The sequence below is a fragment of the Pan troglodytes genome, chromosome 4, assembly GCF_028858775.2.
Source record: "Pan troglodytes isolate AG18354 chromosome 4, NHGRI_mPanTro3-v2.0_pri, whole genome shotgun sequence".
Taxonomy (NCBI): domain Eukaryota; kingdom Metazoa; phylum Chordata; class Mammalia; order Primates; family Hominidae; genus Pan; species Pan troglodytes.
In genome coordinates, this window is record NC_072402.2 from 69,748,164 (window position 1) to 69,775,979 (window position 27,816).

The window sequence follows — 27,816 nt, forward strand, 5'->3', positions numbered from 1 at the left end:
GGGACTACAGGCACTCGAGACCAAATCCGACTAATTTTTCAATTTTTTTTTTTCTTTTTTTGGTAGAGGCGGGATCTCACTTTGTGCTTAGGGTGGTCTTGAACTTCTGGGCTAAAGAGATCCTCCTGACTCAGCCTCCCAAGGTGCTGGGATTACAGCAGGGAGCTACTGCTCTGGGTCAGCTTTTCTGCTAAAATGCTTTGCTGAGGTGGAAATGAGGAGGGTGAAGCAGTGGGCGGGCATTTGTTTTACAAAGGCTCTACCTAGGCTGTACCATCTGGTGAAGTGCTTGTAACTTTTAAGGTGGAAACGATGCCATTTTTCCTTTATTCTCCCGTCTGTAAGACCAGAAGGCAATTGGAGGATCCTCAAACACCAGGGAGAAACCAGGTAGCAGAAGAAGTAGTATGGTGGGAGGGGAAGATCAAAGCAAACGCCTGGGGAGTGAGTGACAATTGCGACCCCAAATTGGGTCTCCTGACTTGTCAAGGCCCTTCTCTGGGCTCCTCTGCACCTGTCCTCTGCCCAGGTTGATCCAGAAAAGGATGGAATTGGTTGCATGGTGTTTTCAGGATCCGATTGGGAGATGATGCGTTCGCGTGGGAACGCTCCTGGTAGGGTCTGTAAGCCTCTTGGGGGGATTACATCTGGATGTATAATTTTTTGGGGGAAATGTGAAAGCTTATGGGAAAAATACGTTTTACTTCCAAGCAGTGGCAGTTCATTATTTCCTATGAGGAAGGAGTTTATAGCCCCACTCTTGACTGAAAAGTGTGAGAGACAATTCAAGCGCTTGAAAATTCACCTGTTTTGCATTTCCGGAAAGACAGAGAAAGCGTCAGTGATCCATTTCACAGATCAAGGGTATAGGAAAGTGGATGGCACTTTGAGATGTTCATTAGGTTTGGAGAGGGAGCAGACATCTGCCAGCAATCCCACCTCTTGTGCTGGAGTCTTGCAGTTCATTTTTCTCTCCTGCCCTCTTGCAAATCCTATGCCCAATATCAAGGATATCTGACAGTTAACCATCAGAATCAACGAGCGGTTCCCACAGAGTTCCGTCCTGCAGGAGAGGTACCGGGACAGGCGGGGGAGACCTGAAGCTGCGATCAGAAAACGCTGTGCCTTTTACGCTCCTAAGGAACCTTAGACCGAGAATTTCAAGTTTCAAAGGCAAGCAGTTGTTGGCCCCTCCTGTAGGATCCTGTGGGCTCTGGACCGGGAAGAGAGCCTGGCAGCGAGGGGTGACCTGGAAAAGCCCAGTCACAGAGGGTGGATGGCTGTTTCCTGCGTAGGAAGCTGTTGGCGACCAGAATGGTTTATACTTTGTTCCTGGGACCAACAGGATCTGCTTGGTTCTCGGCGCATAAGCCCACTACTCTCCCCCTGCGTAATGCACTGGGTGGAATGCAAGAACAATACAGACTTCCTGCGGGCCTCGGTGGCCCACGCCTGTGATCCCAGCACTTTGGGAGGCCCAGGCGGGCGAATCGCTTGAGCTCAGGAGTTCGAGACCAGCCTGGGCAACATAGCGAGACCGCCGTCACTAATATATATATATTTATATATATATTTTATATATAATATATATTTTATATATAATATATTTTTATATATAATATATTATATATTATATATTTTATATATTATATATTATATTATATATTATATATTTTATATATTATATATAATATGTATTTTATATAATATATTTTATATATTATATATTATATAATATATATTTTATATATTATATTTTATATATTATATATTATATAATATATATTTTATATATTATATTTTATATATTATATATTATATAATATATATTTTATATATTATATTTTATATATTATATATTATATAATATATATTTATATATTATATTTTATATATTATATATTATATATTATATAATATATATTTTATATATTATATATTATATATTATATAATATATATTTTATATATTATATATTATATATTATATAATATATATTTTATATATTATATATTATATAATATTTATATATTATATAATATATATTTTATATATTATATATTATATAATATATATTTTATATAATATATTTTATATATTATATATTATATATAATATATAATATATATTATATATAATATATAATATATATTATATATTATATATTATATATTTTATATAATATATTTTATATATTATATATTTTATATAATATATATTTTATATATTATATATTTTATATAATATATATTTTATATATTATATATTTTATATAATATATATTTTATATATTATATATTTTATATAATATATATTTTATATATTATATATTTTATATAATATATATTTTATATATTATATATATTTTATATAATATATATTTTATATATTATATATATTTTATATAATATATATTTTATATATTATATATATTTTATATAATATATATTTTATATATTATATATATTTTATATAATATATATTTTATATATTATATATATTTTATATAATATATATTTTATATATTATATATATTTTATATAATATATATTTTATATATTATATATATTTTGTATAATATATAAATAAATATATATTTATATTTATATATTTATTTATATATTTTATATAATATATAAATAAATATATTTATATTTATATATTTATTTATATATTTTATATAATATATAAATAAATATATATGTTTGTATATTTATATATTTTATATATAAATATATAAATATAAATATATATTTATTTATATATTATATGTAAATAAATATATATTTATATTTATATATTTATTTATATTATATATAAATATAAAATATTATATATTTATTTATATTATATATAAATATAAAATATTATATATTTATTTATATTATATATAAATATAAAATATTATGTATTTTAATATATATTTATATATATAAATATATATAAATTAGACGGGGGTGGTAGCACTCACCTGTGGTCTCGGCTACTCTAGAGGCTGAAGCGGGAGGATCGGATCCCAGGAAGTCGAGGCTGCACTGAGCCAAGATGACATCACTGCACCAGCCTAGGCGACAGAGGAAAAAAGAAAAAGACATCAGACTTCCCTAAACCCGTGGGGGACAGAGTGGGTAGAGCCAGTAGCACTTTGGTGGCACCGAGCGCGCAGTTGGTCGGTCGCTGCACCGTTCCTTTCCCAGCGCCGGCTGTTTCTCACTAGCAACGCCACGCCTTTGTCAGCGTTATCGGATGCTCTCTGGCGGCAACCTTCTTTCCGCCAAAAGTTATCTTTTGCAACTGCACAGACATTTGCTACGGGCAGCTGATCGCTGGGTCCCAGCGCCGCTGGTTTCACAATTTCGCGGGTGCCCCCCACCATCCCCAGCCCGCAGCATAATCGGTGAAGGGAGCCTGCGGTTTCTCAGCCGCGCCTTCGCCCGTTGCGTCCTGCGAAGCCAGTGGAATCGGTGGTCACAAGGTTGGTTTCACCAAGTCGGGCGTTTCTTGGCACCGGCACCGCTCTGCGCTTTTGCTGGCCCAGGCCGGTCTCAGCACCGTTAGGTGCTCTCTAAAGGCGACTGTCTGTCGTGGTTAGGAAAGCTGCTATGGGACGACAGTTTTTTAGAAGTTTCTAGTCTAGCCCAGCTGGCGGTTTCTGGATCGCAGAACCACTGATTGCGCGGAGCTGGATGTACTTCTGTGGCCGCGCATGTTTCTCTGTCGTATCCCTACGGCTGTCGTCGAAATCGCGGTGTTTCTCTGGCCCCACCGCCACGTGGGCAACTTCTTCAGTGGCTGCGGGGTTCCCTCCACTGAGTTGCTGGTTTTGATCCACGCTTTCTCCCAGAGAGCAGACGAGACACTTTTCTGTCTGTGTCAACTGCTAGTCGTGCTGTGCAGTGTTTCCTCGTCTCGGTGCGGGGCTTTCTCCATCCGAGGCCCTCTAGTGCCGGCGTCGCGATCGCAGCACCCGGCGTTTCCGTTGGCTCTTTCGCCAGCGGCGCGGAGCCGGCGGTTTTGCTGTCACAGCACTTGCTGCACGGAGTTTCTCGGTAGCCGAACTTCTCTTTTTTTCTCAGAGTCGACGGTTTCTTGGTGACGGCACCGTTGGTTGCGCCAAAACAAATGTTGTCCTTGACAACCCCGCCGGCTGCATTCCCTTTCAGGCTCCTGGCACCGCCATTTCGGCGAGCCGTGGTCTCTTGTTCACAGCTCTGTGCCTCCATTTCTCGGTGGCGGCAGCCCTCAGGCCGCGGATCTGAGAGATTTAAAGTCGCAGCTGCCCCCGTTGCGCCGAGTCTGGCGTTGCCGGATGGGTGCTGCAGGGCTGGGCGGGGGGAGCCCGACGCTCCTTGGAGCCGGTGACAGGGGAGCTGCAGGGGCACAGTCTCTTCCCAGCGCCGCCGCACGGGTTCCGGCTCGGCCTCCAGAACGCAGTCCTGTGGCGGCGCCGCCGGCGTCTCTGTCGCAGGACCCCACGGTTTCGCGCGTCGTTGGCTTCTTGGTCCCAGCAAGTTTCGATTTCGCGGTGCCTGGGATTTCCACCCTCTGTCCAAGTAGGGGAATAGCCAAAATGTATTTTCTCAGCCCAAGCAAGTCCTGACTTAAGACAAACACCGGTCTAGCCCTGGCTGCGATATCTAGGCCGTAGGAAGTCACCCGTTTCCCCATGCGAAGGCGAAGTTACTCTGTGACTCGTTTGTCAGCAGCTCCGGGTTTCCAGTGGCCTCGGATTTCTAATCATAACAACCATGGGGTCAGCCTAGCCTCAAGTTTCTTAGTCCTAGCAAGTTCCGGTTTCCTACTGGTAAGACTTGATTTAGCTGCGCAGGAAATGGTTAACTCCTGTGGAAATCTGGGTACCAGCGAATCCTTTTTTTTTTTTTTTTTTTAAAGGTTTAGTGATGACCAGTTTAGCAGTGTTGGGAGCTCTTATACCAAGTTTGGTTTCGCAATATCGAGTCCTGTCTTAGCTATGCTTGTGTGTTTTTAAAACTCCCGTGGAAGTCAGGAAATGCCGGCGATCGCGATTTCTCAGTTTTACCAAGCTCCCTTTGACAATAGCAAGTCCTGCCCATCGAGACTTCTTCCTCTTGTAGACCAAATCGGGATGTACCAGCTACTACGATTTTTTAGACGTAGCTAAACACGTTTAACCGTGGCTATTTTTGTTTTTTTTTTTCTCGTAGGAAATTATGACAGGAGCAACCTGCAGGGGTTTAGATCTGACAGAAATATTCTAATGGTAGGCATTGCATCGCTTAGCCATATTTGTAATTTCTTCTTTGTAGGGTTGGTTCTCTGTAATTTTTGCTTACCTTAAAATTATTTTTGTGTCTTGCTCTGAGGACAACGTTACCGATGTGTTTTTCATTTTTACTTGCATTTCAGACTTTCATTATTTTAAATTATGTATTTTTTTTTTCTTCTAATTTTGAGCGTCTCAGATTCGTGCTTCTTGACTTTCATTCTCTCAGGAGCCGGGGAGCCGAGCTCGGTCTTAGCCTCGCTGGTATCAGGTTCCGAGTTCTGTCTGGAGGCTCCGCTTCCTATGCGGAGCTGGCGGTTTTGTATTAGCACGTTTGCCAGTGGCGCCCACTGGGCGTTTTCTCAGTTGCTGCACCCAACGTAACATTTCCCGTTCGCGGGGTCCTTAGGTTCTCAGTGCTGTCACTTTCTCGCTCCTACAACCGCTAGTATCTCCTAGGAACTTCCTGAACCCCGTTTTGCCGTGCAGAACGGTGATTGCACCGAGCCGCTGTTCGCACTGGTAATTCTGTGGTACCATTAGCCGGCGCTTTTTCTGTCACAACCCATTAAAACGGGTTAAAACATATTAAACCTATCAAACACATTGAACGGATTAAAACAAATTAAATGCCGCAACACATTTTTCTGGTACAACACATTGAAACAGAGTTGGTTCATTCCTCCAAACAGGTTGTTTAGGTGTGGAAGCACCGCTCTTAGTTCTAAGACCATGCTGTTTCTCTTTAGCAGCACCCTTTATGGCGCCGAAACGGATATTTGTTTGGCAATACCAGCGCTATCCGCTAGGTGCCGGCGCTTGCTAAGTTCAACGCGCCAGTTTCTCGTTTGCAAGGTGGTTAGGGCAGAGCCCTAGCAGACAGTTTTCCGGTGGCAGCAACGCTCATTTCCCGGAAACGGGTGGTTCTTGGCCCTTGCAGCGCTCTTTAATACTTGCGTTCTGTAGCGCTAGTTCTCTGCAAGATTTGCTTAGTGTCATTTCATTTCGGTTTCTTTTCTCGCTATGTTTTTCTGTCGGAATTACGGTTCGTTTTGGTTCTATGTACTCTCTAAAATGTTATCGTTTTTCATTTGTCTACTAATTTTCGTGCATTTGTTACTACTGAGTTTCTTAATATCTGACTGGCCTCCGCCCACGGGCTCTGCGGAGCATAAATACTCAGGCTGATGGTAGTGCAGAGACTCTCCCTCCTTGATCAGCGCAAACGTTGGTCTGAGGCTTAAGGGATGGAGCAACATTTTCTTGGCTGTGTGAAGCGGGCTTGGGATTCCGCAGAGGTGGCGCCAGAGCCCCAGCCTCCACCTATTGTGAGTTCAGAAGATCGTGGGCCGTGGCCTCTTCCTTTGTATCCTGTACTAGGAGAGTACTCACTGGACAGCTGTGATTTGGGACTGCTTTCCAGCCCTTGCTGGCGGCTGCCCGGAGTCTACTGGCAAAACGGACTCTTTCCTGGAGTCCAGAGCACCTTGGAACCAAGTACAGCGAAGCCCACTGAGTTCAGTTGGCCGGGGACACAGAAGCAGCAAGAGGCACCCGTAGAAGAGGTGGGGCAGGCAGAGGAACCCGACAGACTCAGGCTCCAGCAGCTTCCCTGGAGCAGTCCTCTCCATCCCTGGGACAGACAGCAGGACACCGAGGTCTGTGACAGCGGGTGCCTTTTGGAACGCCGCCATCCTCCTGCCCTCCAGCCGTGGCGCCACCTCCCGGGTTTCTCAGACTGCCTGGAGTGGATTCTTCGCGTTGGTTTTGCCGCGCTCTCTGTACTCTGGGCGTGCTGTTCACGGATCTGTGGAGCTAAGCAGCCTTAGATAGCAGCAGAAGGCTTTTTGGATTCTCCTCCTTGAAAAGATTCTCAGTTACCAAACGTCTCCACCTAGAAAATAAAAATACATTAAGATGTGCTTTCATTGCTGGTTGTCAGTTTTTAAATTCTCTTTTTCCCTGATGTTTCTTTCTTGTTTCGCGTCGCTTATTACTTTCAGTTTTCTTGTATTTTAAATATTTGTATTTATTTCATTAAATATTTCATTCGTATCTGTTTTCACTTTGAGAAATCTATTTTACGATTGTAGAATTCTTAAGAGTTTTTGGCAAATTTAAAATTTGTTTTTTTCCATTGTATTTTTAAATCTTATTCCTACTATTTTTCTAATTATTGCTTTTTAAATGTATTGTTTGTTTACATTTAATTTTATATCATGTCTTTTACGTTATTATAACGTCTTTTTAATTTTAATTGTTAATTTTATTTTTAACAGCGGTCTTTCTTTTTTTGAGTATATCGATTCATTGTTTTACACTCAGGAATTTTATTCACGATCATAAGACTGAGAGGTTTATCAATCTTTGCTATTTCTCGTGGAAGGACCACGCAATTACTTATATTAATACAACTTCACAGATGACCAGTTCTTAATATTACTTATTCTGGCGGGGCAGCGTGGCTCACGGCAGTAATCCCAGCACTTTCAGCGGCGGAGGCATGCGGATTGCTTGAGCTCAGGAGTTTGAGAAAAGCCTGGGCGACAGGGTGAGGCCTGTGTCTACAAAAAATGCAAAAATTAGCCCGGTGAGATGGTGCGCACCTGTAGTCCCAGCTGCTTCGGAGGCTGGGGTGGGCGAGTTGATTGAGCTCAGGAGGTCGAGGCTGCAGTGAGCCGGATAGCACCAACGCCCTCCAGCAGAGCGAGAGCCTGTCTCAAAATAAATAAATAATTGAAAAGACTACTTATTCATGGGTCTCAGGGCTAGCAGTGTTTCCAGCGTCTTTTTCTTTGGAACAGTTTAGCTTGGCTTATAAGAGAACTACCAGTTACTTAATGGTACCACAACTGGGTTTAGCAATTCCGGTAGGCACAGCAGGTCCGGCTTGGCCCTGCCTGCTTTGACTGCCTTTTCGGGAGTTTTAAACCTCCTACACTCGGAATAGCCCTGATTGTGGTTTCTCTGCATAGCAAGTTCGGACTTAAGCGAAATAAGTATCGGCTTATTTCGCCTGCGATAAAGATGCTTAATTCTGCGTTCGAAATATTCTGAGCGAGTCCTGGGTTAGGGATTTCTTCGAGTAACAAGTGCATGCTTCGATTTTAAGTGCCCCTGTGAATGTGATTTCTTAGCTCTTGCAAGTCCATATTTAGTCGCAACCAGTACTAGCATAGCCATGCCTGCGACTCCTTAGTCCCAGTAACTTTCGGTTTCATAATAACTTACCCTGCTTTACTTATGCCTGAGTTTTAAATATAGAAGTCCAGGCACGTAGGTGAAGAAGATATTTTAGGAGTAGCAAGTAGCGGTTTAACAGTGTCTGCAGTCCCTTAGTTAGAAGTCCTGGTGAGACCGAGCAGATATTGATATAGGCCTGACAGCGATATTACCTCTGTGAAACCACATTGTTTAGAAGTGTTTGCATTTTCTTCTTTGTAGAGTCCATTTTTCCATGTTTTGCTTAGTTTTGAATTTTCATTTGATGAATCTTCCCAAATGTATTGTTTTTATTGTGTGTGCGTGTGTTTTTCAGCTAACTTGCCCTTTAAAAAAAAAAATTGTTCCTAATTTTTGTTTTGCTGACCCTCAGCTTTATGCTGTCTGGTTTGCGCTGGCCTATAATTCCCGGAACTAAATATTCTATTCTTTTGGCCTAACTGGCCTTTCGTCGATGGCATTACTGCTAGTTTTGCCGCTCTAGGTGCTCCTTGGTGTTAGCACTGCCGGTTGCTTCTGTGAGGCTTGCTAGAGCCCAGGACGCTGAGGTGCTGGGTGACCCCGTTTCGGTGCAACCACTGCGAAGGTTCTCTGTTTATCCAGCTGTGTTTTGGAACAAATGCCAATTCTTCCTGGGAGCAAGTGTCTTTCAGTCGCGTTCCTGGCTGTTTTCTTCAAAAGCAGCCGTTTCTCATGGTAGCACCGCTTGTTGGCGACGTCGGATTCTTTTCCGTGGCAGTACTGGTCGTATCATGGAGTGGCCGGTTTCTCACGCGCACTGTGTCGGCTGGCAGTTATTCCGTGGAGGCGCAGCTCTCAGCCGCTTCCCTTGGTTCTCGGTGTCGGCTGTCCCTGTACCTGCGTTTGTGGCGGTATTTCTGTCACAATCGAGTCTGTGTTTTTTCGATGACAACGCCATTCATTTCTCTAAAACAGGCTATGTTTGGAATTGGCAATTTTTCTTTGTCAGAATCCTTGGTTTCGCAGAGCCTGTTGTTTCCAGGTTACTGGACTGCTGTTTGCTCCGTGCTAGCAATGTTGCACCCAGTACCGTTAGGTGCTCCCTGTTGGAGTTTTGAGACAGCGTTTTGAGATAGGTGCACCAGCACTCCAGACCTGGCACCTGAAGAAAGCATTATCATTTCAAGCTCAGTAGGGGCAATAGAATGAGTGGTGTTAGAGAAAGCAAGCAGATGCTTGAAGAAAGGGCCACTCCACAGTATTTTTTGGCTTTTTTTTTTTTCACTTTTTTTGAGACAGGGTCTGGCTGTGTCCCTCAGGCTGGAGTGCAGTGGCACAAGCATAGCTCACTGCAGCCTTAACCATCCTGGGTCATGCAATCCTCCCTTCTCAGCCTCATAAGTAGCTGGGACCACAGGTACGTGCCACCATGCCTGGCTACTGTGTGTGTGTGTGTGTGTGTGTATGCGTGTGTGTGGAGATGGCTTATCTTTCTATTACCCAAGATGGTTTTGAACTCCTGGCCTCAAGTAATCCTCCTGCCTCGGCCTCCCAAAGTGCTGTGGTTGCAGGTGTGAATCACCACAGCCAGCCTATATTTTACTTCAGATAAAATATTTCAGTACCCTGAGGTCTAGGTGAAACAAAACAAGGTAATAAATTACTAATCCATATCTCTGAACAGCTGTTGTCTTTCAGTGTCTAAAGTCAATCAGAAGCCTGGGAGCAAAAGTAGCTCTCCAGTGCAGTCCATACAGGTTGTTTCTTGCAACGCAGTGCTGACTGAAGAGCCTTAAGCGGATCTAGAGAGGCAGACTGTTACCTAGCAGTGTCTTTATGTTGATCAACCTATTCACAATGGTAACTTTTTAATTTTTTTATTTTTTTTAATACAATCTCCCATTGAAACCCAAGCTGGAGTGCATTGGCACGATTTCGGCTCATGGCAACCTCTGCCTCCTGGGTTCAAGTAATTCTTGTGACTCAGCCTCCCGAGTAGCTGGGATTACAGGCATGCACCACCACACCCGGCTAATCTTCTTGTATTTTTGGTAGAAACCGGGTTTTGCTATGTTGGTGGGGCTGGTCTCCAACTCCTGGCCTCAAGTGATCTGCCCACCTTGGACTCCCAAAGTGCTAGAATTTCAGTCATGAACTACCCCACCTGGACCACAATGGTAACTTTTAAAAATGGTCTAACAACAACTCTGTACTCATAATTTCAACAAATTAGATAAAATGCATCAATCCTGCAAGATCCAGTCTACCCAACTCATGAAAAATAATCTGTAAATTTTTGCAATTATTAAAGATATTGAATTCATGGTCAAAAATCTTCCAAAAAAAAAAACAAAAACAAAAACAAAAAACCTAGAGGTTCTTACCATTTCACTGACTAATTTTACCTAATATTCAAAGAATAAATAACAAATTCTACACAATTTATTCTAGAAAATAAAAGAATATGGAATACTTCCCAACTTATTTTATGAGATCAGCATTTTCCTGGCAAACCGAGGACACTAAGAGAAAACTACTGACCAAGATTGCACCTAAACATAGATGCAGAAATCCTCACCAAAATACTAACAAATAGAAATCAGAAATGTATGTTAAAGAACAATACCATGCCCAAGTAAGGTTTATTCCATATATAAGGCTGGTTTAATACTCAAAAGTCAATCAGCATATTTCACCCTATTGATAGGCTCAATGAGAAACACTGTATAATCCTGTCAAATGATGCACAAAAAGCATTTAAGAAAATCTATATGCATTTGTGATTTAAAATTTAAAAACTAACTCTCAGCAACGTGGGAATAGAGGGATTTTCATCAACCGTGCAAAGAACGTCGACAAAAACCTGTAGCAACATTGTATGTAATAGTGACAGACTCAATGCTTTTCTCATGAAATCAGGAACAAGGCCAAGATAGTCGCTCCAACCATTTCTATTCAACAAGGTACTGGAATTGTTCGCCAGTGCAATAAGGTGAGAAAAGGAGTAAGAAAGCATATACATTGGAAGTGAAAAAATGAAACTATTCATACATGCAGAACATGAGCCTATGGAGAAAATCTTAAAGAGTCTAGAAGAAAACTTCCAGAAATTATGAGTTTAACAAGGCCTCAAGATAGAAAGGTGCAAACCTTCAGAGGGAAAAAGTTCCAGGGCCTCAGAGCAGGAGAATTTCCTGCAGTAAGTTCTCAGGTCTGCTGCCTGTTCACCGGATTTCCTGTAGGCTCAGTCTGTGAGTCACCAGCCATGCACGACCCCTGGCCTATTCTCCCCTCCAATCTCTGCATAAGACACACACTTCTTGTACTTTTTGTTTGCCCTGCAACCAGCAAATCTAGGGGATTCAGGGTCCCCGTGATAGTCCTGGCACCAGCAACCAGCCACCCCGCCTCTGAGGCTCATCCTTACCCAACATCAACAGGAACACAGGCAACAAGAATTTCACATTTGTGTACGATTTTATTGAGAAGGGGAAAGACAAAGGCACAAAATGATCGAAAGGCAAAAATTCCATCGCATTTGAGCGAACTCACGTGTTACTGTAACAACATCTGTTAACAAGAGATCGTCCAATGGAAGGTCTTAGCGGAAATCTCAGGGCTCAGGACTCCAAAGACACATTGGACTCGGTGGACACATTCTTAGGGCGTCTGCCCCAAGCGCATGCAATCTGCAGCCAGCAGTCTTGGAACTTTGGTTGGTGGCTCCGAGGTCAGCAGTAGGCTGACACTCTGAAAGGTCTCCTCGGACGGACCTGTCCGGCTGGAGTTGTCTGCCTACCGAGCGAGGGGCGAGTTGCGAGGGAGGCTGCGGGGACGGGAGTACGTTGAGACCCTATGCAGCCTCCTGCTCTCCCGAGGGCTCCTGCGGATCCTCCTGGGTCTCTGGCGCGGGATCCAGAGCGGGCGACTCTGCGCCCCGCCTCAAGGTGCTCTGAGGCTTGAGAAAGAGATCTTTTCGCCGGCAGTTTCAGCAATGAAGCACGCAGGGAGCAGAAAGTAGGTCCCAAAATCTAGGCCGTCCCAGGAGAGCTCGCAGTGATAAGGAAAGGAAGGGAGCATCCAGGACACCGAATGTACTGAGCTCAGGGCTGGAGGCATCTGGCCCCGCCAACTCATTTGCGGAATCCCGGGCCTGCCAAACTCCGAGGGGAGACAGCAGCTCCACAGCAGCTCCTTCGTGTCTTTCATTCACCAGCTGACGCCGGGTATGTGGGACTCAGAAGTCAACATCTTTTGCGTTTTTATACTCTTCTGGCCTCCTGGGGGTCCAAATCAGATTTCAGGGAGGTGGGTGGAAACAATCTTAGGAGAAAATTACATCAAGAGATGGAATTAATGAGATTTACATAAAGTCCTATCATCTGAGATGAAGTTATCTAGTTAAATAGTTTGCTTTAGGGATTGAAAAGAAAAAATACTATCTGGTGCAGGGAAATCTGTTTTGGGGGACCCTGGTTAGAAAATTAATTATTGCCCCCAAATGCATTACTAGTACTGGAGCAGACTTGGATCCTTTTCTACCCCAGAGCAATGCTTGTCAGATGCTTGATGTGTCATAATGTTACTGAGGAGCAGGCCAGGGTAGTCGCCCATTTTAAAAATAAAAATACCTGTTTTGTTTTGTTTTGTTTGTTTGTTTCTTTCTTTTGACACGGAGTTTTGCTCTTGTTGCCCAGTCTGGAGTGCAATGGCAAGATCTCGGCTCACCGCAATCTCTGCCTCCTGAATTCAAATGATTCCCCTGCCTCAGCCTCCCGAGTAGCTGGGATTACAGTCGCCCGCCACCATGCCCAGCTAATTTTTTGTATTTTTAGTAAATACGGGGTTTCACTATGTTGCCCAGGCTGGTCTTGAACTCCTGACCTCAGGTGATCCTCCCGCCTCGGCCTTCCAAAGTGCTGGGATTACAGGCGTGAGCCATCGCGCCTGGCCTTTTATGGTATTTCATAATACTATTGTGTGTTATGTGGCCTCTTTTTAAATTTTAATTTTAGATTCAGGGGGTACATGTGTAGGTTACAAGGGTCTATTGTGTGATGCTAAGGCTTCTGTTGATATTGTCAATACTAGTATTGAACATAGTCCTCAGTAGTCCTCAGTGGAACATAGTCCTCAGTAGGAAGTTTTTCAGCCTCTACCCCCTTATCTCCTTACCTCCTTTTGTTGTCCTTCAGTTTCCTGTTGTTCTCATGTTTATCTTATTTTATTTTATTGAGACAGGGTCGCACTCTGTCGCCCAGACTGGAGTGCAGTGGCATGATCTTGGCTCACTACAACTTCCACCTCCTGAGTTGAAGCAATTCTCCTGCCTCAGCCTCCCGAGTAGCTGGGATTACAGGCGCCCACCACCATGCCAGGCTATTTATATTTATATTTGTATATATATATATATAAAACTTAAAATATATATATTTATATATTATATATTTATATATATATCTTAAAATATATATATTTATATATTATATATTTATATATAATATATATTATATTATAATATAATATATATTATATATTTATATATAATATATATTATATTATAATATAATATATATTATATATTAATATATAATATATATTATAATATAATATAATATATATTATATATTTATATATAATATATATTATAATATAATATATTATAATATATATTATAATATAATATATTATAATATATATTATATATTTATATATTATATTTTTATATATAATATATATTATATATTATATATTTATATATAATATATATTATTATATATTATATATAATTATATAATATATTATAATATATATTATATAATTATATAATATATATTATAATATATTATATAATTATATATAATATATTATAATATATATTATATATTTATATATTATATATTTATATATAGTATATATTATAATATATATTATATATTTATATATTATATATTTATATATAGTATATATTATAATATATATTATATATTTATATATTATATATTTATATATTATATATTATAATATATATTATATATTACATATATTATATATTTATATAATATATATTATATATAATATATATTATATATTATATATTTATATATTATATATATTATATATTATATATTATATATATTATATATTTATATATTATATATTATATATATTTATTTATATATAATGTATTTTATAATATATATCATATATAATACAATTTGTTATATATATAACAAATTATTATATATATATATGTGTATATATATATATATATTTTTTTTCAGTAGAGATGGAGTTTCACCATGTGGGCCAGGCTGGTCTCAAACTCCTGACCTCAAATGATCCCTCCCTGCCCCTCTGCCTCGGCCTCCCAAAGTGCTGGGATTACAGGCATGAACCACTGCACCCTGCCCTGTTCTCATCTTTATGTTCCTGTGTATCAGGTTTACCTCCCACTTATAAGTAAGAACATGCAATATGTGTTTCTGCATTAATTTGCTCGGGGTAATGGCATCCTTACAGAATAGTTTGAAGTTGGATAATGTGATGCCTCAGGCTTCTTTTTTTTTTTTTTTTTGCTTAAGATGCTTTGCCTATTACTTGACCAATTCTTTTTTTTTTTTTTTTTTTTTTTGAGACAGGGTCTTGCTCTTTCACTCAGATGGGAATGCACTGGCATGGCCTTGGCAGCCTCGAACTCTCAGGCTCAAGTGATCCTCCCCCTTCAGCCTCCAGAGTAGCTAGAAATACAAGTTTGTGCCACCATACCTGGCTCATTTTTTTTACTGTTGTTTTTGTAAAGATAGGGTCTCACCATGTTGCCCAGGCTGGTCATTGCCCAGTTCTTAATGTGGTCTTTCACTCTCCCAGTACTGTCTTCTACTGCTGAATTGCTAAATTTAAAGTATTGCAGAATTTGTTTGTATGTGTGCAATAATATACAATGGAGCAGACAGGGCACACAATCCCCTGGGCTCAGGGTTGGTGGCCTCTGGAGTCCTGGTGCCTAGTCTGTTGAATCCCAGGCCTGATGCACCCCAGAGGAAAGTCCTGCCCCTGCTGCACCCCAGGAGGAAAGTGCTGCTTCATGGCATCCATCTCACAATTGGTGACAGAGTATCTGGAACTTAGAAATCTCCAGCATTTGTGTTTCTATACTCTTCTGCTCTCTTGGGTGGTTCTAACCAGATAACAAGAAACTGGATGATAACTTCAGTCTTAGAAGCAAATTTCCTTAGGAGATAGAATTAATGATATTAACATAAAATCCTACCGTCTGGGGTGAAATTGTCTAGATTAGGACAGATTGGTTTTGCAGATGAAAGGAAAAAGTACTACCATGTCTGTGGAGGAAAAGCTGTTTTTATGGTGCCTGGCTTTAGAAAGTTCATTATTGCCCCCAAATCACATTGCTAGTCCTAGAGCAGAGACTAGAATCCTTTCTACCAGGAGAAAAGCTTGGGGTTAATGTATAAAGCAGATATGGGGTGTTATTGAGGAGCTGGGTAAGCATAGTTGCCCAATTGTTAATGTGGTCTTTCACTCTCCCAGTTTTGTCTTCTGCTGAATTGCTGTATTAAAAAGATTTTGGCCAGGTGCAGTGGCTCAGAGCTGTAATCCCAGCACTTTATGAGGTGAGGCAGGCGGATCACTTAAGCCCAGGAGTTTAAGACTATCGTGGGTAACATGGCGAAAAAAATACAACAATCAACTGGGCAAGGTGGTGCATGCCTATAGTCCCAGCTACTTGAAAGACTGAGCCGGAGAGCCACCTGAGCTTGGGAAGTTGAGGCTGCAGTGAGCCGAGATTCAGCTTACTGTACTCTAGCCTGAGCAACAGAGTGAGACCCTGTCTCAAAAAACAAAAAGAAAAAAGATTTAGGCTGGGCACGGTGGCTCACGTCTGTAATCTCAGCACTTTTGGAGGCCAAGGAGGGAGGATCACCTGAGGTTAGGAGTTCGAGACCAGCCTGACCAACATGGAGAAACCCCGTCTTTAATAAAAATACAAAATTAGCTGGGCATGGTGGCTCATGCCTGTAATCCCAGCTACTCGGGAGGCTGAGGCAGGAGAATTGCTTGAACCTGGGAGGCCGAGGTTGCGGTGAGCTGAGATCGCCACATTGCACTCCAGCCTGGGCAACAAGAGCAAAATGCCATCTAAAAAAAAGAAAGAAAGAAAAAAGATTTCAACACTTCTGCTTGTGTGTAATAGTAAGAAGTCTCAGGCCCCACTGGCTCGGTTACAGAGAGGTTACATGCCATTCTAGATGTGTGAACCTCTGTAAGTTATCCAACCCGGTAGCCTTTATTTTAACCACCTCAGAAATGGAAGCCAAATGTGCTTTCATTTTACAAAGTAACTATCAGGGATACTTTTGATGGAAAAAGTTAATGTTTGGACAGTATCTGGTTGAAAGTAATTAGGTCAGTTTTTAACAATATTATCGTTGATTTTATCATAAACTGAAAGATATTCTTAATCAGAACGAATGTAAAATGAATCCTTCTTTGTTGTATTCTTGCTGTGGATTTTTTTTCCTTCTCATATCCTCTGTGAAACTGGAATTTGTCTGAGTTAAACATGCTATTTGCAAAGCATCAATGGATACAATTATAGAATTACCTAATTAAACATTATTGTTTACTATTGTAAAATCTGATTGATCCCAACATTTAGCAAGCATGTTTTGATACCCTTCTGTGTTCCAGGGGCTATAAAGGGAGCCACAAATACAAAGATGAGGAATTGGCTGCAGTTTTCACAACTCTTACTAATGAGAGAATAAAGACTCTGTCAGGAGATCATTCAGAACACAGCTAACTCTGTGTTTATTCCAGGAGCTGATTTGAAGACCAGAAAGAAAAGGTCTGAATTGAAGCTTCCCTTCAAAGCCATGCTTCTTTTTACTAGAAAAAAGGAAAATATGCAACTATACAACAGGAAGTGAAAAAAATGAAACAGAATGAGAATGACAGAATAGATACAGAAGGCAGAAGATTGAAAGCTCTTGTTAGGTGAAAGGTTTATGGACTCTAGGTGTCTGGAGAATGAATCCTGAGAGCAGGAGCAACTCCTACATGCCAGTATTACTCGAGAAGTACCAGTGGTGATCCCAGAAAACTAGCTTTAGCATTTTTTTTTTTTTTTTTTGAGACGGAGTCTCCCTCTGTTGCCCAGGCTGGAGTGCAGTGGCGCGATCTTGGCTCACTGCAAGCTCCGCCTCCCGGGTTCATGCCATTCTCCTGCCTCAGCCTCCCAAGTAGCTGGGACTACAGGCACCCGCCACTACACCCGGCTAATTTTCTGTATTTTTAGTAGAGACGGGGTTTCACCGTGTTAGCCAGGATGGTCTCGATCTCCTGAACTCGTGATCCGCCTGCCTCGGCCTCCCAAAGTGCTGGGATTACAGGCGTGAGCCACCGCGGCCGGCCTCTTTAGCATTTCTTTGAGCATGTAGCCTGGATGTGTCTCTCCAGATGTGAACAGTGGATGGAACCTTGCATTGTGGAGAGTTGGCAGTGCTCTGCATGGGTATAACACACAGAGTAGTGACCATTCCCAAAGGAGACCCATGTCACACAGGCAGAGACCTGCTGTCCAGACTCTTATGCAGACATGCTTCTCCCTCCAACATGTGCAAAGGAATGTACTATTTCTTTTCAACTTCCCCAGACAAAAACTGTTAAGGCAGGTGATACTTTCTCAGGGAATGTTGATTTACACAAACTGCAATTATAATATTATCTGAAAAAAAAGAAATCTGCAAGTGATCTGAGGGTAAATGCTGCAGCTGCAAGCCCCACTTGCAAGTATTCTCAGGACAAATGGGAAATGGGTTAAATGATTGCCTATAGTATTTTGCTTTTACATGTTATTTATATTATGTTACATCCTGCAAGAATTAGCGTGTCATAACTTAGAGAATAAAGATCTCAGCTGATATAGGGGTCAACTAATCTGATAAACTTAGGAAGAAAATGTAGAAATATACCATCAAGCGTTATCAGTTACAGCTTTCTTACAAATGCCTTTGCTACATCTTTGGCCAACCTGATAATTTATGGAGTCAATATCACATACGTGGGCACTGTATCATCAGTAGTTTAACAATTCAATCAAAACTAAATCAAAACTTCCACCTTTATCTAATCATGTATCATGTTTGCCTAGAGGCCAGCAGGCCATCTTGGGCAGAAGACTACAAGATTTTTTTGGTCTAGATACCTCCCATTTAGTTCACTGAAAGCCATTAATTGCTTTCTCTTTGTCCATGGCTGTAACAAACGTTTATTTTTATTTTGGAGGCAAGGTTTCACTCTGTAGCTCAGGCTAGAATGCAGTGGTATCATCACAGCTCACTTCAGCCTTGAACTCCTGGGCTCAAACAATTATGTTGCCTCAGCCTCCTGTGTGGCTGGGACTACAAGCAGACACCAACACATCCAGCTAATTTTTTTTTTTTTTGTTTTGTTTTTTTTTTTTTTTACTAGAGATGGTATTTTACTATGTTGCCTGGGCTAGTTTTGAGTTTGTGGCCTCAAGTGATCCTCCTGCCTCAGCCTCCCATAGTGCTGGGATTACAGGCATGAGCCACTATGCCCGGCCCATAATAAAGTTTTCTAGTCTTAGAATCTTTGTACTTTATATTCTCTCATGATGGTAACTCCACCTTTTTTTTTTTTTTGAGACAGGGTCTTGCTCTGTTGCCCAGGCTGGAGTACAGTGGTGTGTTCTCAGCTCACTGCAAGCTCTGCCTCCCGGGTACAAATGATTCTCTCGCCTCAGCCTACTGAGTAACTTGAGATTACAGGTGTTGGCCACCACGCCCAGCAAATTTTTTTATATTTTTAGTAGAGATGGCATTTCACCATGTTGGCCAGGATGGTCTTGAACTCCTTGCCTCAAGTGATCCGCCTGCCTTGGCCTCCCAAAGTGCTAGGAGTACAAGTGCGAGCCACTGCACCCAGCCTAGGTTTGTTTGTTTGTTTTTTGGTGTTGTTCATTGCATTACTCATATCGAAGTGGAAGTATCTGTGACAATTCTATCCTTACTATAGTAGCTAATATAGCATCCTCCTAGTTACCTTTTCAACTAAGTTGCATTAAGTTTCTTGATAACATTTATCATATAAATACTGTTTTATTTATTGATTTGTTGTCATGCTTTTTTTTTTTTTTTTTTTTTTTTACAATCCATGAAGGTGTCAAACACTTTATGGCCAAGTCCATGTCTGCTTGTTGATTACTTATCTCTGGGACCTTGTTCACTATGTAGTACAATATAGACACTTGGTATTTGTTAATGAAGACATGATAAATGTATTAAAATCTTGGGTGTGGTGGCTTATGCCTGTAATCCCAGCACTTTGGGAGGCTGAGGTGGGAGGATTGCTTGAGCCCAAGAGTTTGAGATCAGCCTGGGCAGCAGAGGGAGACTCTATCTCTACAAAATTTTTAAAATTCTCTGAGTGTATGGTGCATGCCTGTAGCCTCAGCTACTTGGTAGGCTTAGGTGGGAGGATTGCTTGAGTCTAGGAGATTAAGGCTGAAGTGAGCAGTGATTATGCCACCACACTGCAGTATAGGTGACAGATTGAGACCCTGTCTCAAAAAGCAAACATCAACAACAACAACAACAAAAAGGGTAGTCTCAGAGCTCTATAACTGATTATAAACCACTCTACGAAAGGATCAAAGTAAAACAATAATTGTAGATGACAAAAGTCTTACGATAGCCATGGTTTAAGACACAACTGACAAAGAAATGTGGTTATATCTATGATATATAACATTTGAATATAATAATCATAATTAGTTCTGAAAACATATACTAAGACATATCACAATCAGAAGAATCTCATACAATTTTAAAACACTAATAACACATTTACATAAATACAATGCAAAGATGGTTACATATCATTTTATATTTGATAATACTTCTTGTGTGATTATACCAACTAAGCCAAATATGTCTCTTTGGATTTCAGGGGACTCAATGTCAAAAAAATTAATGAGATGAAAATGACTGAATTTAGAATTGGATTTTGGAAAGTTTGTCAAACATCAAAGACTTAAAACACTTGATATCACAAAACAGGATCACAGGTTATCGGGGGACCTGCGCCGATAATCACGTAGGTTCTTTTCTATTTTCCTAAGCGTCGACTGGCTTGAGAAATAAAAGGACAGAGTACAAAAGAGAGAAATTTTAAAGCTGGGCGTCCTGGGGAGACATCACACATTGGTAGGATCTGTGATGCCCCACAAGCCACCGAAACCAGCAGGTTTTTTTAGGGATTTTCAAAAGGGGAGGGAGTGTGCGAATAGGTGTGGGTGACAGACATCAAATACTTAACATGGTAATAGAATATCACAAGGCAAGTGGAGGCAGGGCGAGATCACAGGACCACAGGACCGAAACGAAATTAAAATTGCTAATGAAGTTTTGGCACCATTGTCACTGATATTATCTTATCAGGAGACAGGGTTTTGAGATCAATTGGTCTGACCAAAGTTTATTAGGCGGGAATTTCCTCTTCCTAATAAGCCTGGGAGCACTATGGGAAACTGGAGTTTATTTCACCTCTGCAATCTCGACCATAAGAGACAGGTACGCCCCGGGGGCGCCAGTTCAGAGACCTACCCCTAGGTGCGCATTCTCTTTCTCAGGGACGGAATTCAGCGATATTTCTCCCATTTGCTTTTGCAAGAAGAGAAATATGGCTCTGTTCTGCCTGGCTCACCGGCGGTCAGAGTTTAAGGTTATCTCTCTTATTCCCTGAACAATTGCTGTTACCCTGTTCTTTTTTCAGGGTGCCCACATTTCGTATTGCTCAAACACACATGCTGTACAATTTGTGTACTTAACGCAATTATTACAGGGTCCTGAGATGATATACATCCTCCTCAACTGACAGGATTAAGAGATTAAAGTAAAGACAGGCATAGGAAATCACAGGGGTATTGATTGGGGAAGTGATAAGTGTCCATGAAATCTTTACAATTTATGTTTAGAGATTGCAGTAAAGACAGGCATAAGAAATTACAAAAGTATTAATTTGGAGAGCTAATAAATGTCCATAAAATCTTCATAATCCACGTTCTTCTTTCATGGTTTCAGCCGGTCCCTCCGTTTGGGGTACCTGACTTCCCACAACAGGTCATTGTAAAAAATAAGTCATTCATTTAGTTAAGCAGTAACTCAAAGTTTTCAAAAACTAAAAGCCAAAACCTTTCACTCTTTGAGACTTGCTTTCCCAAACAATAAGAGCTAATAAAGACAGCATGAAGCCAATCAAATCTTTCTCAGATATTATAGACAAATCTAATAAATTTTAATCATCTTGACCATAAGATACAACTTTTGTAAACCTTTTCATAATCTTTCATAATTTTTTAATAAGAATGGGTTAATGATCCATGAAAACATTGTTAATCTGACATGGGGTCCCACATGCTGGTCTTGCATCAGTGTTCCTTAGATATTAACGTTTACTTTATAGGCTGGCTGTGGTGGCTCGCACCTGTAAACTCAGCACTTTGGGCGGTCTAGGCAGGCAGACTGCTTGAGCTCAGGAGTTTGAGACCAGCCTGGGCAACATGGCGAAACACGGTGTCTACAAAAAATACAAAAATTAGCCATGCATGTTTGTGCACATCTATAGTCCCAGCTACTTAGGAGGCTGAGGTGGTAGGATCGCTTGAGCCTGGGAGGTGGAGGTTGCAGTGAGCTAGGACTATGCCACTGTACTCCAGCCTGGGTGACAGATCTAGACCTTATCTGGAAAAAAAAAAAAAACTCTTTAAATTAAATTATCTATAAATTATACAGAAACTGAACTAATTTTATCTGTTAAAATAGGTCCTTACAAGCTTACACACCCACTTCTTCTTCAATAGTCCCTGGGACTAGAGGGTTTGAATAGTCTTAATTTCTGGCGCCATGTCTCATGACTGCAGCTTATTCTGATTTTCATCTTCTCCTAGATCTGAAGATGAGGCTTCAATTGCTCTCAATTTAGCGGGAGTTAGTGACCTTTTTAGACTCAGGAGTCAAAGCCCTGAAAATTAGTAGCACAAGAACTTTAAAAGAAATACAGAAAGTTACATGGATATAATAACCTTAATTAACCTTAATTTTTTTAAATCTCAGTTTTCTTTTCTTTTTCTTTTTTTTTTTTTTTTGAGACAGAGTCTCACACTGTCACCCAGGCTGGTATGCAGTGGCTCGATCTTGGCTTACTGCAACCTTCGCCTCCCAGGTTCAAGTGATTCTTGCCTCAGCCTCCCTAGTAGCTAGGATTACAGGCACCCGCCACCACTTCTGGCTAATTTTTTGTATTTTTAGTAGAGCTGGGTTTCACTGTGTTGGCCAGGCTGGTCTTGAACTCCTGACCTCGTGATCTGCCTGCCTCAGCCTCCTTAAATCTCAGTTTTTCTGAGCAAATAAAAACCTAGTAATGACATAGGAATTATTTTGATAAAATGTAAAATATGTTATTCTCAGGCTGGCTACCAAAAGGCATAAAAGGATGTGCTTTTCCATATGGGATTCCATTTAGACAACCTTCAAGTCAAAACTAATGAAAAGGGCACTTGAATTAATTAGACATAGGAAGAGTGTGTCCCAGGACATAAGTGAAGTTTTTTGGTTTCATAGAACAATTTAGATATATTTTAAAAAGTCAAGAGCACAGAATGTTATATTGGAAGAATACATTTCGTTTTGATCCTAAAGATGAAGTGTTTTTTAGCATCAGACCACAACAGTTAAAACCTAAGGAAAAAAGTTAAAGGAGCTGACAGAAAAGTTGAAGGGAAAGTTATTATCTCAGGCCTTAAAAAGGAGAGAGGCCTGGCGCAGTGGCTTAAGCCTGTAATCCCGGCACTTTGGGAGGCTGAGGCAGGCAGATCACGAAGTTAAAAGATGGAGACCACCCTGACCAACATGGTGAAACCCCATCTTTACTAAAAATACAAAAATTAGCTGGGCGTGGTGGTGTGCACCTGTAGTCCCAGCTACTTGGGAGGCTGAGGCAGGAGAATCGCTTGAACCTGGGAGGTGGAGGTTGCAGTGAGCCTAGATCTCGCCACTGCACTCCAGCATGGTGACAGAGCAAGACTCCATCTTAAAAAAAAGACAGAAAATAATATTAATAATAATAAATAAATAATAGAGAGAAAGCTGAAAACATTGAGATGCAATAAAAGTTGAAAATTTGGGTAAATTAAAATATAACTTATTAAGAGTAAATAATATTTTACAAAAATGTTGTTCTAACCAAGTCTTTTGAGTATTAATGTATTTTTTTGTATCAAAGCCCAATCTCTAGAAAGACTGTTGTAATTTCCTTTTATTTATAGCCAACTAGATAACATATATATTTTTTTTTTGAGATGGAGTCTTGCTCTGTTGCCCAGGCTGGAGTGCAGTGGTGCGATATCAGCTCATTGCAAGCTCCACCTCCCAGGTTCACGCCATTCTCCTGCCTCAGCCTCCCAAGTAGCTGGGACTACAGGTGCCCACTACCACGCCCTGCTAATTTTTGTGTTTTTAGTAGAGACGGGGTTTCACCATGTTAGCTGGAATGGTCTCGATCTCCTGATCTCGTGATCCATCCGCTCGGCCTCCCAAAGTGCTGGGATTACAGGCGTAAGCCACTGTGCCTGGCCTAATTTTTGTATTTTTGTCAGAGACGGGGTTTCACCATATTAGCCAGACTGGTCTTGAACTCCTGATCTCAAGTGATCTGCCCCCCTTAGCATCCCAAAATGCTGGGATTGCAGACCACCACACCTGGCCTATCTCTCTCTCTTTTTTCGGGTTTCTTTTATCTTGTTTCACAAATAATCTGTGAATTAGACAAAACTATTTTCCTTTTAATAAGAACACTTTTTTTTGGAAAAATGTTTTCCTACAATTTTTTAAAAATTGGACATGACCTGGACATTTAATGACTATTATTTAACTTTAAGATTCTAAATTGTATGTTTACTTATAAGCATTTATTCCATTACATTTACCTAATTAATTTATTTTTTAAAATAGTTTACCTAGATTACTTATAAAATCTGTGATATTAGACAAAGCTAGCTATCATTTAAATCATGAAACCAGCTTTGCAAAATTTTAACAGTGAGAAAATATTGACAGTGACAGAGACCTGACCTAACGAACTCCATCTTGCCTTTAACCTCCAAACAGCCCTTGATCTGGGCATGGGCCAACCTAACTTAGGGAGAAATTTAGTTTATAGTTTATATGATAATAGCCCTTCCCAAAACTAAACCATCTTTGTAAAGCTGATGAAAGCCTACCAGTTTAGGAGGATGAGAAGGGCCTGATTTCTGCTAAGATGTGGGCATAGTTAAAGGATTACCAGCCATTATTCCAGAGGTCACAAGATTTGCAACTTCCCTAATTACTAGAACCTAGGTTTGGCTTTTTGAGATGACTTTTCAGACTTTGATGGCCCCAACAACATCAGCCACTCCTCTGTGGCCGCCACTCAAGAAATGGACTGAGTGCAGGAGGACTGTTTTCCACACCCCTGTGATTGTTCCTCAGCTGAGCAGCAGCACCCTTCTGCCAAACTATCCTTGAAAAACCTTGGCTTCTGAATTTTCTGGGAGGCTGATTTGAGTAATAATAAAATTCAGGTCTCCAATTTAGCCAACTCTGCACATATTAAACTCTTTATTGCAATTCGCTGTCTTGACAAATCAACTCTATCTGGGCAACAGGCAAAATGAACATATGGGCCAGTTACAGTTATGTCCCTGTCAACCATTATTATAGACTGTGAATATCAGGTGTTTACCTAAGTAAGAACCTTAAGGCTAAATAAATGGATTTTTCTCTTCTGTCAGTAACCCAGGATTTAGCTGTTTTCTTTAAACCAATGATATTAAATGCCTTATTTACCAAAATTACATGAACAAAGATAATTCTGTTTGGGGTTGCATTTATAGATTTATAACCTTCATGCCAAATTTTCACGCCTTATAATATCTAGCAGAGATAAATCAGAAACCGCTGACCAATAAATCTAAACAATAATGTATATTGACAATTCTGAAGACATTTCTAATTTTATTTTACTGATAATTTTAAATGCAGCTTATTTGTCAAAGATTTACTTAAATCAAGTGAACCTGAAAAATCATTTGGGCTTAAAGTTTCTATTTTTCTGATAAAGTATTTAATTGAAGCCACCAACAAGGGCTGGAAAGCAGTCCCATATTACAGCTGTCCAATGAGTACTCTCCCAGTACTGGATAAAAAGGGAGAGGCCACTGCCCACAACCTTCTGAACCCAGAGCAGATGGAGGCTGGGGCTTTGGCGCCACCTCTGCGGAATCCCAAGCCCCCTTCGCACAGCCAAGAAAACGTTGCTCCACGCTTAAGCCTTAGAGCAGGACACAAGCGTTTGTGCTGATCAACGAGGCAGAGCCTTCAGCACTCCCATTAGCCTGGATATTTATGCTTTCCGGAGGCCGTGGGCGGAGGCAAGCCAGGTATTATGAAACTCAATAGTAATGAATGCACAAAAATTAGTAGACAAAAGAAAAACGATAACATTTTAGAGATTACATAGAACCAAAACAAACTAATTCCGACAGATAAACATAGCGAGAAAAGAAACCGAAATAAAACAGACACTAAGCAAACCTTGCAGAGAGCTAGCTTTACAGATCGCAGCGCTTCAAGGGCCACGAACCATCTGTTCCAGGAAATGAGCATTACTGCCACCTGAAAACTGTCCGCTAGGGCTCTGAGCTACTTACTACCGAAAGAGAAACTGGCGGCGCTGGGACTCAGCAAGCGCCGGCAGCTAGCGAATAGTGCTGGTGTTGCCAAAAAATACTTGTTTTGGTGCCATAAGTGGTGCTGCCAGAGAGAAACCGTGCTCTTGGGAAACAGCGGTGCTTCCACGCCTAAACATCCTCTTCGGAGGAATGAACCCACTCTGTTTAAATGTGTTGTGTCAGAAAAATGTGTTGAGACATTTTAATGTTTTAATCCTCTTAATGTGTTTAATCCGCTTACAGTATTTTAACCCGTTTTAATGTGTTGTGACAGAAAAAGCGCCAGCTAACGGTGCTATGAAATTACTAGTGCGTACAGCGGCTCCGTGCAGTCACCGTTCTGCACAGTAAAACATGGTTTAGGAAGTTCTTTAGCAGATATTAGCTGTGCGAGAACCAAGAAAGTGACAGCACAGAGAATATAAGGACCTGGCGAATGGGAAACGTCACACTGGGCTCTAAGAACGGTGCCGTAACTGAGAAAACGCTAGTCGGCTCTACTGGCAAAAGCGCTGATGCAAAACCATCAGCTCCGCATACGAAGGAGAGCCACCAGACACAACCTAGCACCTGACAGCAGGGAGACTGAGACCGAGCTCGGCTCCCCGGATCCTGAGAGAAGGTAAGTGAAGAAGCAGGAAGCTGAGACGCTCAAAATTAGTAGAAAAAAATACATAACATTTAAATAAAATTAAAATTAAAAAAATAAAGGCTAAAATGCAAGTAAACATGGAAAGCAAACACATCGGTAACATCGTTCTCAGAGCAAAAGACAAAGAGAGAATTTAAAAATAAGCAAAAATTACAGAGAACCAATCATAGAAAGAAGAAATTACAAACCTTGCTAAAAGATGCAATCCTACAATTGTGATATCTCTGTCAGATCTAAACCGGTACATGTTACACCTAAGTCTACATTTCCTACGAAAACAAAAACAAAAACAAACAACACCAACAAAAAAAAAGCAGTCACGGTTAAACCTTTTTGACTACGACTTAAAAATCGCAGTAGCTGGTCTATTCAGACTTGGTCCACAAGAGGAAAAAGTCGCGTTCGGCAGGACTTGCTATTGCCAAACGGAGCTTGGTAACCAGAAATCGCGTTTGCCGACATTTCCTGACTTCCATGGGAGTTTAAAATACACACAAGCTTAGCTAAGGTGGGACTCAATATTGCGAAAACAAACTTGGTATAAGAGCTCCCAGGCACTGCTAAACTGATCATCGGTAAACCTAAAAAAAATCGCATTCGCGGGTACCCAGATTTCTTTTTCTTTCTTTTTTTTTTTTTTTTTTGAGTTAGAGTCTCGCTCTGTCGCCCAAGCTGGAGTGCAGTGGCGCGATCTCGGCTCACTGCAAGCTCCGCCTCCCGGATTCACGCCATTCTCCTGCCTCAGCCTCCCGAGGAGCTGGGACTACAGGGACCCGCCACCACGCCCGGCTAATTTTTTTGTATTTTTAGTAGAGACGGGGTTTCACCGTGTTAGCCAGGATGGTCTCGATCTCCTGACCTCCTGATCCGCCCGCCTCGGCCTCCCAAAGTGCTGGGATTACAGGCGTGAGCCACCGCGCC

The 27,816-nt window shown here is 40.8% G+C and overlaps 2 protein-coding genes and 1 long non-coding RNA gene across 4 annotated transcripts; 1 reads left to right on the top strand and 2 right to left on the bottom strand.

The window, feature by feature from the left end:
• Positions 1 to 296: 296 nt before the first annotated feature.
• LOC134809963 (uncharacterized) lies at positions 297 to 4,861 on the bottom strand. 2 transcript variants are annotated; one of them, XM_063810500.1, is made up of 2 exons: positions 2,972 to 4,861; positions 297 to 1,249 (listed from the first exon to the last, which is right to left on the bottom strand). In XM_063810500.1, the coding sequence occupies exon 1, from the start codon at positions 4,221 to 4,223 to the stop codon at positions 3,786 to 3,788; it is 438 nt and encodes a 145-aa protein (XP_063666570.1). In that variant the 5' UTR covers positions 4,224 to 4,861; the 3' UTR covers positions 297 to 1,249; positions 2,972 to 3,785. The 2 variants fall into 2 exon arrangements, with proteins under 2 accessions (XP_063666570.1, XP_063666568.1); XM_063810498.1 differs by having other exon boundaries at positions 297 to 1,299; positions 2,972 to 4,719.
• A 1,631-nt stretch (positions 4,862 to 6,492) lies between these two features.
• Positions 6,493 to 7,168, top strand: ANXA2R (annexin A2 receptor). The gene has a single exon (XM_054684393.2). The coding sequence runs from the start codon at positions 6,493 to 6,495 to the stop codon at positions 7,072 to 7,074; it is 582 nt and encodes a 193-aa protein (XP_054540368.1). The 3' UTR covers positions 7,075 to 7,168.
• A 4,718-nt stretch (positions 7,169 to 11,886) lies between these two features.
• On the bottom strand, positions 11,887 to 27,166 carry LOC134809964 (uncharacterized). The gene is made up of 2 exons (XR_010156928.1): positions 27,084 to 27,166; positions 11,887 to 12,751 (listed from the first exon to the last, which is right to left on the bottom strand). It is a non-coding gene; the product is annotated as an uncharacterized LOC134809964 (long non-coding RNA).
• Between the last annotated feature and the right edge of the window lie 650 nt (positions 27,167 to 27,816).

Coding starts and splice junctions, on each gene's coding strand:
- ANXA2R (XM_054684393.2), top strand. CDS start 6,493: ATGGAGCAACATTTTCTTGGCTGTGTGAAGCGGGCTTGGGATTCCGCA.
- LOC134809963 (XM_063810500.1), bottom strand. CDS start 4,223: ATGGAGGCACAGAGCTGTGAACAAGAGACCACGGCTCGCCGAAATGGC.